The 14,089-nt window shown below is 34.4% G+C and overlaps 1 protein-coding gene across 4 annotated transcripts; it reads left to right on the top strand.

Annotated features, from left to right (window-relative positions):
* The first annotated feature begins 5,751 nt into the window (after positions 1-5,751).
* On the top strand, positions 5,752-13,616 carry LOC132184094 (Eukaryotic translation initiation factor eIF2A family protein). Of its 4 annotated transcripts, none has more exons than XM_059597605.2 (15): positions 5,752-5,841; positions 5,986-6,153; positions 6,995-7,072; positions 7,143-7,497; positions 7,719-7,905; positions 9,187-9,421; positions 9,501-9,569; positions 10,209-10,310; positions 10,487-10,527; positions 11,397-11,530; positions 12,230-12,293; positions 12,378-12,474; positions 12,575-12,693; positions 12,982-13,004; positions 13,110-13,616. In XM_059597605.2, the coding sequence occupies exons 3-15, from the start codon at positions 7,033-7,035 to the stop codon at positions 13,195-13,197; spliced, it is 1,554 nt and encodes a 517-aa protein (XP_059453588.2). In that variant the 5' UTR covers positions 5,752-5,841; positions 5,986-6,153; positions 6,995-7,032; the 3' UTR covers positions 13,198-13,616. The 4 variants fall into 4 exon arrangements, with proteins under 4 accessions (XP_059453588.2, XP_059453572.2, XP_059453580.2 ...); XM_059597589.2 differs by having other exon boundaries at positions 6,980-7,072; XM_059597597.2 differs by lacking the exon at positions 5,986-6,153 and having other exon boundaries at positions 6,980-7,072.
* The last annotated feature ends 473 nt before the right edge of the window (positions 13,617-14,089 follow it).

The following is a 14,089-nucleotide window of genomic DNA, read 5'->3' as shown; positions in this document are numbered from 1 at the left end:
TGGAGTCAATTATCAGTTAATTGATTTTCATGCGGCGTTATATCACGTCACACACAAGAATTCGTTGAACTATTTTTCTTACTGATTTGTGGACTCACCATTGCCACCAGTAAAAATTACTTAATTTTACATATATAGCTTATGTGGGCGAGAAGGAGCCCTATGGTCATATAAAATAAGTACTACCCTTAGGGTTTGGGAAATATTTTAGCTTTTTAGGCAAGTTGGGCTTTTGTGGAGAATCCCGAATTTGGGGCTTTACCATTAGTAACAACCCTTTTTTTGAAGGACAAAGTTTTCCTCCAAATTCGGTTGGAGGAACTTCCTTCAACCAATTCAATAAAAGTAGCATGTGTCCAATTTTTTAATAATATATGAAATGCACATGAGTTTTTAATAAAATTTATTCCAACTTTGTTCATACTATTAAAAAAATTTGTGCATTTCATATCTTTAAGGGACACGTGTCATTTTTATAGACTAGGTTCAAGAAAATTTCTCTAACCTATTTTGGAGGAAAATTTTATCATTTTTTGAATATGCATAAAGTACTAGCCATTTAAGGAACAATATAATGTTAATAGTATATTATATATTTGAAAAGTGTTTTATGTTTTGAGTTATTTATTAATGTGTTTGAGAAAAATGTGTTTATCAACTTGAGAATTAAACAGTTGGAGATTACGTTGGCAAACATGCATAGCATGTACTTTTTTCGAATTTTATGTTTCAAACTTGAATTTTCAATTTGGCTAATTTACTACATGAGTTTACAAATATTTTAATTCTAAATTTTTTTGCTCATTTTTTTCTCAAATAAATAACAAAAATAACTTGAAAAAATTATTATACCCTTTTCATTATTTTTTTCTTTTATATATATATATATAACAGTGACGGACCAGGGATAAAGAGGTGGCACCCCTGACCCAACTAACGGGTTGGCTTCAAGAGAGGGGTGGCTCAATAGAAGTAGTAGCTTTTAACCACTCCCAATTGAGGGGTGGCTAGTAGCCCTTAGCTTTTTCTAAAAAAACTTATTATTATTATTATTATTTTTTTTTTAAAAAAAAAAAAACTTTTTTTTTTTAATGAGAATGGTAATAGTTTTTCTTGTTATTTTAGATATCTTAAATTTATTTATTTATTTGTAAACTTAGCTATTAAATCGTCTAATTAAAAACTTAAGTCTAAAACATAATTTTTTATAAAAAATATTTGAGATAAATGAAAAGCAACCTGTAGCTATTAAGAATATTTGGAAATTGGAACCTAAACACCTACTAATGGCGTCATGCTTAACTCATAAAAAGTGACCAAACAACAGACATCCTGCGAATCCCCCTACTTCTTGCAGGGGTTGAGAATATATGAGCATGATGGTCACTTCAATGGAATTTGTTTTGAAACTTTACCTTTTAAAATAGGGAGGGTAGCTTTTTACATTTTTTCCAACAATTGACTCTTCCTTTTTACCCACCCATCTTTCATCTCCACTATTTTTTTTTAGAGGTTCTTATATATTTTGCCAAAAGATTGTTAGAGAATTTGAGTCTTCTAGAAGCATCTCCTAAAAGACTAATAATAGTTATATTTAGTAATAATTAATCAGCAATTTTTTTCTTTGTCTCTAGCAGAATAGTCATTCTGACTATAACACATTCTATAATTATTTTAATCACTATTCTCTAGCAGAATAGTCCTTATTGTTAACTAAAATAGTCACTATTGATGAATATACTCTTATCTAAAAAAAAAACTCTCTTAAATTTATTATCTGAATTGCTAAAAATCAAAACAATAAAAAGACAAAGGATGGTTTGAACCCAACTTCATATGCTTTTTAAGAGTGAATTCTAGCTATCTTTAGATTATATTTATATATGAAAAATATTTATTTTAATTTGTATTTTATTGAGAACTTACGCTTGGTAGGTGGTCAGTCTCATTTGACCTATAGGGCCTCCTGGAATTAAGCCAGAAAACTGGGTTTCAAGGCCTTGTATATTGGATTGAAAAAGACATCAAATCTTGAGGTTTGCATGGTTTAAGATTCAATGATGGGGAACTCATTACATTAATATAATCATGAAACATGCATATAACACAATCCATAAACAAATATATTAACCTTGAATGGTCAAACAAATTAACCTTCATTTTCAACCCATTTGGTGGAGCATTTATTTTTCTTTTTTGAATTTGTTGAAGTATGATGAACCCTTTTTTTTTTTTTATTATTTTTTTAATTAAATGGACTTCAGATCTATGTATCATATGTTTATCAAAAGTAATGACCAGATCAAATCAAATCAAATCAACAGATCATCTTTTCATTTTCTCTTGTGGTCGTTTGATTGCAAGAGAATGTGGAACTTGGTCCCCATCTAAAAATTGGGTGATGCTAAACATCACGCCCGGCGTGTTGCACGCCGGGGTGATTTATTATTTTAATTATTTAAAAAAAAAAGAAAGAAGAAGAAAGAAGCCTGGCATGCATGAACAGTCATGCACGCTGGCGTTCTTAGAATCATGACCCCTAAAAATTATATGAGATTATATTAGGATGAAGAATTTGAAATTTTCAAAATTTAAATTGATATGAATTTCAATCTATTCGATTTAAATTTCTATTAGTTGGATGAAATATATTTTTATATTAAGAAATTTGAGTACTATAATAATTATTAATGAGAGAAGGACTTAATGATGGTGTTGACCGTTGATAGTACAATGACAGTAATATTGGTGGGAATAAAATGGATTGAAATTGAGGGGAGCCTGTTAGACAAAAAAAAAATGTTAAAATTAAGACAAAATTGTTGTTGTCTTTCAAAATTAAGATAATTTTGTCTCAATTTTTTGCCTAACCGGACCGGGTTAATATTGGTGATGATGGAGGTAACAATTTGTGGCTACAAAAAGAGAAATACTATGGGTCAATAAGTTCTCTATATTTGATTTATATTTTCTTATAAATTCAATAAACCAACTATTAGATTTGTGGTTGATTTATAAAATAAGATGGGCCAAATATGTGTTAGGTGGTCTTGGACCTCTCTCACCCTAAAAGTTAGCTCAAGAGGTAATGTTTTCCTTCACACTTATACAGTAACCACCAGTCCCTTCCACAACCGATGTGGGATAACTCCTAACAATCTCCTCCTCACACATTGGGCCTTGAGTCGGAGGAACGATAATCTGTTTCTCCCGTGGATTGTTGGACTGAGACTTATTGGTAAATCTGGGCTTTGATACCAGTGTTGGATGGTCTTGGGCCTCTCTCAACCCTAAAAACTAGTTCAAGATATGAGACTTTTCCCTATACTTATAAAGTGACCACCAGACCTTTCTACAATCGAAGTGGAATAACCACAACAATATAGAAAAAATATTGACCCCTAACATTTTTGGGGATAAAAATGCTAGTGGTAATGTGAAAATGATAACATTAATGTAATTTGTATAATGACACATTCTTTATAGAATTTGAATTTAGGATTTGGGTGTTGTAAATCTTAAAAGATCTATTATGCCCTTGCGTTTACTTAAACAAGTGAAATAAATATTAAATATTTTAAAATTAGAAATTTAAACAAAATCTTTCCTCAAATTCTTTTTCATCTAAATACCACATTATATTAAATTGAGGGAAAGTTTTTTTTTTTTAAAAAAAAAAGTATAAATTAGAATTTCCATGATTCAATGCAACTGGTAAATAATGTAAAAAGGTTGGTGGGGTCAACATCTCCCTTCGGTGAGTTCAAAAAGGCTTCTTGGAGGTGCAAAATCATTGTCAAGGTACGTTGGCTTTTCACAAAGAAAACAACCGACACCCATTTGTTCTTTTTTTCATTTTCTTAATGATGTGATGAGATATACATTCAAGAGAATCACTATTCTATAACTTTTTCTAAATAAAAAAACATTTTTTTTTTCTTTTCAAATGACAATATTAGCGGCGGATTACGTTGATGCTTTTTATTTTGTCGGAAGATATTCTGCTAATTTTGTTTAATACAAATATCTTTGGTGGACAATAAAAGGTACTTATTAAAATAAATGCCTTATCTTGTTTGAGGGAAAGTTCCATCAATCAAGCTAGCTATCTTATCCTTGACAAAGAACGCCAACATATTATATTTTCACCACAGTTTTACAATAACTGGTTAGTTTTACTGGTTATCAAGGGATCAGAACAAGTTACGCGTGGTAATTTGTATTTACGTGTTAAATTTACATTGTATCGAGGTATGAATAACATTATAGCGACACATTTAATTAAATGGACAAAATTCTTCAACTTTGATTCGCTAATTTCGTATTAGGTTTGTGTCAAAAATTACTCACCTTAAATGTCACATGTAGGGTTCAATTGTGTTGAGGCATATGTCAACTTTAACTCGGCCTATTTAATAAAACAAGTCAGATTCTTCAACCATAATCTACTATTTTTGTGTTAAATTCGTAGATCATTTCAAAAATTGATAGTCCTACAATGAGTGAGAATGCTTCCAAAATACCAATAAGAAGCGGCCTATTTGGCAATTTTTTTTTTTACAATGCCCATTGGCAATTTGGTGTCCCTATAATTAGCACATCTTGATATTTTAGTAGCTTGCAATACATGTATGAAATGATCGGGTAAATGTGCCCAAATAACTAGCTATCTTATGGGCAAAATGACCACCATCGAGTCACCTAAGATAAATTTTTTTTTTTCGGAAGGACACATGTCATTTTTATAAATTAGATTTTAGGATTTTCTTTCAACCCAGTTTATAAAAAAACTTTGTCCACTACAAAATTACGTATAGTAGCTAGCAATTCCAGCCAAAAATATTGCCGGATCCATGAATCGACAACTGTTTGACACTGTCACAAGCTCTCACGTGCCAAAACTACCCTCCATAAACAGGAATATGATCCTCTCCATTTCATTTGATATAGAGACTATCAATTTCGTGTAAAATGAGGGGTACTATTGTAAATATTGTCTTTCAATTTAATGTTAAGACAATACTACCCGTAATTTTACATTAAATAGATACTTTCCATTTTAAGCCCAAAACACCAAGAGTTACTAACTACCTTATATAAAAAATCAAATACCAAACTAACATAAATAATTATTTGTCAAGAAGCCACAAATATATCCTGCTTCCACACTTTGTGGTTTCAACTTTCAAGCCCATATTAATTTCTCTCAACTACAGCACCCTTGTTCCATTGTCTTAGCCAATGAAAATGATTGGAAAGAAAAGAAAGTCTCTAATTAATATGAGAAATGATATTTAGTAGACTTTCATGCGACTACTATATAACTATGATGATGTGATATTGAATATCAGCTATTAATTTTTATTTTTACAAGCTTTTGTCGATTCAAGTGTTGATTTTTACCACCACATCATCATAGTTGTATGAAAATCGTATAAGAGTCTACCAAATGGCCTGTTAATCACGTTAGAGAACTTAAAAAGCTGTGCCAAACAAAAATTTAGATGTTTAGTAAAAAAAATTCAAAAGTATTTTTTTTTTTTTTTTACTTTTTTATTCAAAAAATGGCCAAAATGCACTTTTGAAAAAAGCTTAAACATGAAGATTTTGCAAAAAATATTTTTTGACTTAAAAACTTTATTTTTCAAACGTAATCCAAACATGCCCTAATGCGTTTGCTTGTCGACCTTATTCTTTTCTTTGGGTACTGGGCTGCCTTCTTTCCAGGTTTGAAGCCCAATCCATACACCGCCCATTTATAGGTCCGCCTACCCGAACACGCCCAACTCGCAGATCGCTTCTATTTGGGCGACATTTTCTCCGGCTACATCCTCCGACCCGGTAACTCTCTCTCTCTCTCTCTCTCTCTCTCTCTCTTAACCCTTGATGTTCAACTTCTAATGATTAAGCTCCGTTTGGTTGCCGAGAAAACGTACGAAAAGAAAAAAGACTAAAAAGTTTGCATATTGAACATTTCATTTTCAGTACCCGAGGATTGAAAAGCTCAAAAGTGATACCATTGAACCCTTTTAGCACAGTTCATTGTTTGCTTGTCTATTAATTAGAATGATGTCAATTAATCTATTAGTAGCTGAGAGATAGCACTGGCAGATTCCGTGTGATTTTACGAGCAATAACATAGAATCCCAACAGGTATATCTGCTTCCTTGTTGTTTGTATTTAAAGGATTGTTTTGACGCTGAATGTAAGTTACTTGTCTGATGCTTTGTTTTTCTATGTTGTTTTATGCAAAATTGTGCTCATCAGATAATTGAGAAGGTATTTAGATTATAGTGGGCGTAAAACAAAAAGAAGACCAAACAAACGATGACATAAATCTTAATGCATACTTATCAATCTAGATTTTACAGCTGGGAAATGTGTCACTTTTGCTGTTTGAGACACTGCAACTTTACTCGAGAGAAGTTGCATCATATGTCTTTGAAGCTCGGAGATGGCAGTATATCACAATGAGCTTTAGCTCTAGGATAAAAATTAGGGTTAAATGCCTTTTTGATACTTGGGTTTTAGCAACTTTATTTTTTCTTACTTAGGTTTTGTTTTGTATCATAGATGGTATATGTCTTATGGATAAATACGGAGATAGTACCTTTGCTCAAGCCACCCCTCAATTTTTTTTTTTTTTGTTGACATGGAGATCCTGTAGTTTCATGGACGGAATATAGACGGAGGTACTATCTCCGTATTTACCCATAAGATATGTACCATCTATGATACAAAACAAAATCTAGGTGGAAAAAAATAAAGTCGTTAAAATCCAAGTATCAAAAGGGCATTTAACCCTAAAAATGGAAAGAACGAATAATCCCTTCACAGGATAATACCCAGAAATTTAAAGGCATTATAATTTATCTAGCATTTGTTTGTGGGCTTAAGTACTTCAGTGGCAAGCTTTCTAGTATTATCTTGCTGAAGCAAAATTGTTCTTGTAAAGATCCGTCCTAACACTCTTTTGCAGTCATTTTATGAACAGGGTAGCCTATCCTTCACATATACCTCTGTCAGCCTGCTATGGCGGCCATTGACCCCTCACCATCTTTGGAGATCTTAGGTACCTAATTGTAGTTTTCTGTATTATCAACTGTATATTATCTCTCTTATTTTTCTTTCTCCTCTCGCAGTTCGGGGACCAGAAGGGTTCTCACTATGGAACGGGCCTCCATTCAGCAATGGTCAACCTGGTATTAAGATTGAAAAGGTTCCTTGCTCGAATGCAAAGTTCAGTGAAGATGGATCCAGACTCATGGTGATGAAATCTGACAATGTGCTTAGCATATATGATTGCAGCAGCTCCAAGGAAATCAGATCTTTTCAACTCCCCAATCTAGCTGCAGCTTCCTTGTCCCCATGTGGGAATTTTATTCAAACCTTTCAAAAAGCTTCAACACCACAGGAAAAAAATTTGATCGTATGGAAGACGGAGACTGGTGATGCTGTCTATCATCAATTCCAAAAGAACATGACAAAAGCCACATGGTATGTCTAGTAATTTTCAAGGCCTCATATTTTGGTAAATTTGAAATTTTTTGACTAGTTTTGACCCTTTCCTCGTAAATAATTTATAGTATACAAGATGATTATAATATGATGCCTAATAGAGAATTTAAGCTCAATTGTCTGGAAAAACAGAGGTTTATACATGTTTTAATGGAGGTTCTTTTTTTTTTGCATTTTTAATTGTTGGTTGTTCTGCTCAGGCCCTCAATTCAGTTTAGCTCTGATGAAACTGTTGCATGTCGGCTGGCAACTAATGAGATCCAATTTTTTGATGCTGGGGATTTCTCCAAAGGAGTTGTCCATCGGATTAGAGTTCCTGGAGTGGCTGCAATTGAGCTTTCTAAAGCCCCTGGGTCCCACGTGGCAGCATTTGTTCCAGAATCTAAGGTTTGTGCTCCACAGACCCTGGCTGATTCTGGGGACTGGTTTGTGTTTTTGATATAAGAAGTGATAGCTTGGAATTACATGGGAATGTTGGTTGCTGTTTAATTGTGTCCCAAGTTTATAACATTCTGCATATCCCAGAGATGTGGGTTGCAGACCAGACTTACTGGATCCCCTTACCCACTCTACAAATCCAGGACCAGATCATGCATCCTGAATTATGGTACTTTGACGTTCCAATTCTCCAAAAATAGCTACCCCAATGTACTAGGCCTGTTAATCCTTTTGAATAAAGAAGGGATATTTGGCTAAAACGTCATTACATAAGTTTTTTGGTTAGGTGTTTTTCTTGTCTACTTCCTGTTTGCTTGGGTAGTGCCCTTTCACTTTTTAATGAATTTCTATATCTTATAAGAAAAACTTCATTACATAGGTTGTAGTATATGTTGATGATAAAGAGAAAAAAGGACATGTTACTAATAAATTTTCCGTGTTTATAAATGTATATGAATGTACGTACATAAGATTCCGTGTTTGTAAATATATATGAATGTACGTACATAAGATTCTATTCAGATAGTTGTATATAGGTATGCATATATGTACAAATCATGCCAAAGCAAGCCAAATAAGCTTTATGATGTGAACCACAACCTCAAATAGCATATCAATGAAGCCTAGCCCGAACATAATATATAGATGGTTTAGGAACCTATCATGTCCTCATACCCATACGGTAAGCCCCAACGCACCACATTCTAGGCAACTTTGTTGCAGACTAGAGTTTTCCATTTTTATTTCACTTCAAAAAGTTTTGACTTCTGTCTCTTTTGATCACAACAGAAATTGAGATAATACCCGATTGCTTGGCAGACCCATGTATTTGGGGTTAAGGATTGGTTGAGTTGTTTTTTCGAAATTTTGTGAAAGAGAAGGTCAGAATTGGTAGAATCTTTGAAATGCAGAAAATATTGAAATTAAATTCATTTGATTCATGCGATCAATCATATGTAATTGTGTTATCTACTTGGGAGTATCATACACAGTTACGAATTTGTTTGACTAATTTGTCAACATAAGTAGTGGTTGGAGGTTCAGCAGATCCAATGGGTGGCCTAGCGTCCATTTAGGCTAGAGACATGAATTCATTTTCTGATAACATACAGGCATCTAGAAATTCGACTGATGTTCAATTTTCATATTCAAGGTTTTCTTATTAGTTCATGTTCAAGGTTTTTCGTTCATTATTAGTTTGTTCCGATGATGAACATTCTACCTATGTAGGGGGTTCCTGCCAGTGTCCAGATATTTGCCTGTGGAAAAGATTCACAGAGTCAACCTATTGCTCGTCGGAGTTTTTTCCGATGTTCAACAGTGCAATTGAATTGGAATCATGGCTCTACTGGGCTTCTAGTTGTGGTGCAGTCTGATGTTGATAAAACCAACCAAAGTTACTATGGAGAATCAAAGTTAATCTACTTGACAACAGATGGGACCTATGAAGGAGTCGTGTCTCTTCGTATGTTCTAAATTTTTATTGTAAATCAAATATTGGTGTTACCTGCCTGTGAGCAACTGATTGTTGAATAAACTGGCAGGTAAAGAGGGGCCTGTTCATGATGTTCAGTGGTCATCTTCCGGTTCAGAATTTGCAGTTGTTTATGGATGTATCCTTTTTCTCCGTTGCATTACATATTTCAGGGAGACAACTGCCCAAATAAGCAGATGTTTCTAATGGTGACTCGTGTTATTAGGATAAGCGTAACCTAGGGACAATATCCTGGATTTCTGGAATATATTTCACAAGCATCTATATCTGGGGCTGGTTCATGATATTCAGTGGTCATTCTGGTTCAGTATTTTTTATTGAGATATTCTAAAAAGATTCCTGGTCAGACATATCAATTCATAAATCTGTGTATTGAGAAAACACTCTGGATTTTTAGTTTTTGACTTCTTAATTGTATTTCATTATGGTTACTTCTTTTTTTAAAGTCTGATGGGACAAGAATAATAGTCGGAGTGGGGCTCCTCCACTAGTGGATCCTCAGTCACTGAGCATGTGGTAATGATTCTCTAGTGTCAATTGTGATGGACCAAGGTTTTTTAATTTCTAAAAAGATTTTCCTTTTTCTTCTATTTTGAATGCTTATTATTGCTATGCATAGGTTTGATTGGAATTTTAGTGGATTTTGAAAATGAAATGCAGATGATTTTGCATCCATATGTCCTGCTTGTAATCTGTTTTGGATCTTTTTTTTGCAATGGTTGGCATGATTATTGCACTGCTCCTTAACTAATTTTAGTTATGCCCGCTAGAGCAACTGTGTTTGACAAGAAGTGTAATCCTCTACTTGAGCTTGGAACAGGCCCATACAATACTCTCCGGTGGAACCCAAAAGGGAAATGTATCCTCTCATTTCTTTTTTCTTTTTTTGGATGAGCAGTTAAAAAAATTGATCTCATACTTCTTCAGAAAAGTAAATTCATAATTCTTCGATAAAAATGCTTTGACTATATATATGTATCTAGAAGAAAAGAAAATTCTTTTTACATTTGTGGCCTTAATTCTCTTGTTTTGTAGTTCTATGTTTGGCAGGTTTCGGAAACTTGCCTGGTGATATGGTATGTTATTTTAGATGCTCTTGCTTTCTTTTGTCTTTTAAAAGGATCATTACCTAGTTTTGGTCCCACTTAAGTGGAATTCTGGGAGGGTGGCTTCTCGGATACAGTCTGACCCCTCAGCATTTTTTTTAATTATGAAGTAGTTACTCTCAAGAATCCGCACACTTGTGCTTGGCAGCCCGAGACTTTTGCTTTGCACCAGCAATGGCTCCTTACCTCTTTTGTCTTTTGTGATTAAAAAAAGGAAGTTTCAATTTGGTCCTACTATGACTATGACTCTCATCTTTCCCCCAAAAAAAAAAAAATCAGTTGTGATTTCTTCCGTGTTGGAAAATTGTAAAATAGAATTCTGCTTGTTGATCAACATAATCAGTTAAGTTGTTGAATGTGGTTGGTCAAAAGTTACGTCATGTGCTTGGTCAATAGTTGGACACTTTTTTTATTTTTATTTTATTAAATCTCTTCTTGGGAGCCTTTCTGTGTGAAAGGATTGCTAGATCCTTTTACAAGTCTTTGTTGGAGATATTGATATCGCAAGATGTAAGGTGAGGTGAAAGAATATTGTTGCACTCGGTTTCTGAGACTGACAGTTCTACTTGTAGGAATACTTCTCAGGTTCTTCATCCGGGGACTGGGACTTTGGGACAGATAATCAGTTGCTATTTCTTCTCCTGTGTCTCTCTTGCTCTTTTCCCACTCTGTGGAGCCTTTCCAGCTTTTTCCCCACTCTTTGAATTAGGTTTTTCCTTAATGAAAAGTTGAAGGAAAAAGAGGTTGAAAATTAAGAAAGTTGTATCTACAAATGTCATAGCTTCTTTATCGAACCAACATATACTGTTTCTCATATCTGGAGTTCATTTATACCCTAGGCATTTTGGGACTATGTAGAGAAGAAGCAACTTGGAACAACCAAGGCTGAATGGTCTGTGACGAGTGAGTGGTCCTCAGATGGACGCTATTTCATGACTGCTACAACAGCTCCAAGACTACAAGTCGACAATGGGTAGGTTAATCCTTCTTATATTTTAACATTTTGTGCGGTTGGAAGCGAGGGTAAGTAGGTAGTTGGTGCATGTCAATGGTGTATACTAAGCCATTTCGACATGTTTACCTAGAACTGTGTTTTTAGGCTTAAATCCCATTTTGATTGATTGAATACCTTTTCCAACTAAATTTTGATTCACCTTACCATCATCCCAAGCTAAGTATTTGTCCATCCATGGGCGCAAAATTCTGTTCTTGATGTTAAAGATCATTCAGATTGCCCACCTTATATCGATTAAATTGTTCCATTTGGTTGGATTTTTTGATGTTCTTGACTTAATATTAAACCGATGGGAATATCCTTACTGGTTGAGTACAGTTTCAACTTTTGTAGTGTATATTTGGTTCCAATTTCGCTACCAAAAGTTAATGATGCTTAAACTACAAGGTGTGACTTAGCGCCTAAGCATATGTTCCAAGTATTGTGATAGTATGTAGAAAATAAGTCCTTTTGTGACTTGAAAGGAAACCTTGAATTATTTATACTTGAAAAGCATCAAATGGAAGTCTTAGGATATTTATATATTTTTCCCATGCTATATTTTGATGGTTTATATAAATTAAGTACCGTAAGGAGGATGGGATTCAGTCTAATGATTTGTTCCTGGGAAACTTATTCCAAATGAATCATTTTACGATTTTCCTGTTCTTATTGTAGGATTAAAATTTTCCACTACAACGGAACCTTATACTTCAAGAAGATGTTTGACAAGTTGTACCAGGTCAGTGTTGACCGTGACCGTTCTTCGAGTGTTCTTATATCAGCTTAGCTTACTCGATTTGATTTTTTAAGAATCTGTATACAGGCTGATTGGAAACCAGTCTCACCCGATAGGTATGGTGAAATTGTTGAACTCATCAAGTCTATTGACTCCTTAAAGGTCGAAGAAACCAAGCCACAAGGTTCTGTCTCATAGTTAGTGTTTTGAATATTTATTCGTTCCTGGATTGATCACTTGTATACTTTTTTATTTTTTGACTGGAGAGACTGAACTATTTTCAGGACAAGGGTCAAAAGCTTCCCAGGCTTCCACAAAAACCACCTCCAACAACCCTCCTGCACAAAAACCTGCAGCATATCGCCCACCACATGCTAAGAATGCAGCTGCTGTTCAGGCAGAGGTATAAATGATCTAGATCTGGTTTCTTTATCATTATTATTATTATTATTATTATTATTATTTAAATCAAGGGCCGAGTCCATCATTTAGATGCGTTTGGCACGTGTGCTCAGACCAATTTTTTGTGTGTTCAGATTACGCATGCAATTATAATTGTTTATAATTGAGATGAGTTTATTTGTATTTGCTGAAATTAAAACAAGTTTCCAATTTGCTTCGACTGAGTTTCTGTTGGATTGTATTAATTGCTTTGTGCTGTTTTGATGATTTGATGATTTTGTAATGGCAGCTGTTTGGGGAGAGTCCTAACGAGTAAGTACACTCCTTATTTGTTCATTTGTTCTTTATCTTCATGGATTGGATTTTTATAAAGCTGATTTCATGATGAACCGCTCATCAATTTGTTGATTAATTTAGAGCAATGGGCAAGAATGCATCGCGTAACAAGAAAAAAAGGGAGAAACAGAAAGAGAAAAAGGCTGCCGAGGCTGCCAGTGGTACATGATTGAATGCAGGAATTTTGTCCCAAAAAATGGATCCTAAATCCGGCATAGACAATCGATGGGACTGACTTTGAGGCTTCTGGTGTGAATCTCACTGCAGTTGAGACCCTTCTTGATCAGGTTTCAGCGTATATTATTTCTTGAGCAGGGTTTTGGGTTGGATTCTCAAACAATTTTGAGGTGACCAAAATAAAAGCATTAGACTATAAGCATGTAACATGGGGACGATGTTTCAAAAGATGTGTAACATTATAGGATGGATCATACATCTAGTTCTTTTCAGCAGTACCAAGGCTGGTTGGTACATAATGAATTCAAATTTAAGCTGCATTGATAAATGATGGTTTTCCATCCAACCTTGTGGTGTGATTTGGTTCCACTTACTATATAACTGTGGTTTTCCATCTACTTCATTTCAGAATTTACTATATAAATTCCAAGTCTCTAAAAATCGTATAATCGTATAGCATGGCAGCAAAGTTGCAATGACCCTCTCGGTGCGGTTGATTCTTGTGTATGGTGATGTTGGCTTGGTGCCCTAGTCATACAACCTCATGGCCAACCACCAGATGTATTCTTTTTTCCCAATGCATTCCTTAGTTTGGTTGCATGTAGAAGTAGGGGTGAAAAGACAGTTATGGTTAGCAGTTAGTGGTTAAAACCTCATGACCAACCACCGTAGGCTTCTGAGAAAGATATAAACCAAAAATGTTAAGAGTGATCACCTTTTAGAGGTCAAATTGGGACTATTGGCCCTGATTGTTGCAAAGCCATCAAGACTATTAATGAGAATTGATAGAGTATAATGTTTCCTCACAACCCCTTCCCTCCATTGCGTAAGAGATTTTGTGTGGGAGATGCACCATGAAGCTTCCACTTATTCTTTACCTTACT

This window comes from Corylus avellana, chromosome 2 (genome assembly GCF_965113065.1).
Source record: "Corylus avellana chromosome 2, dhCorAvel1.hap1.2, whole genome shotgun sequence".
In the NCBI taxonomy this organism is placed as follows: Eukaryota; Viridiplantae; Streptophyta; class Magnoliopsida; order Fagales; family Betulaceae; genus Corylus; species Corylus avellana.
The sequence above is the reverse complement of the archived record's forward strand: the minus strand, read 5'-3'. Positions and strand labels throughout refer to the sequence as shown.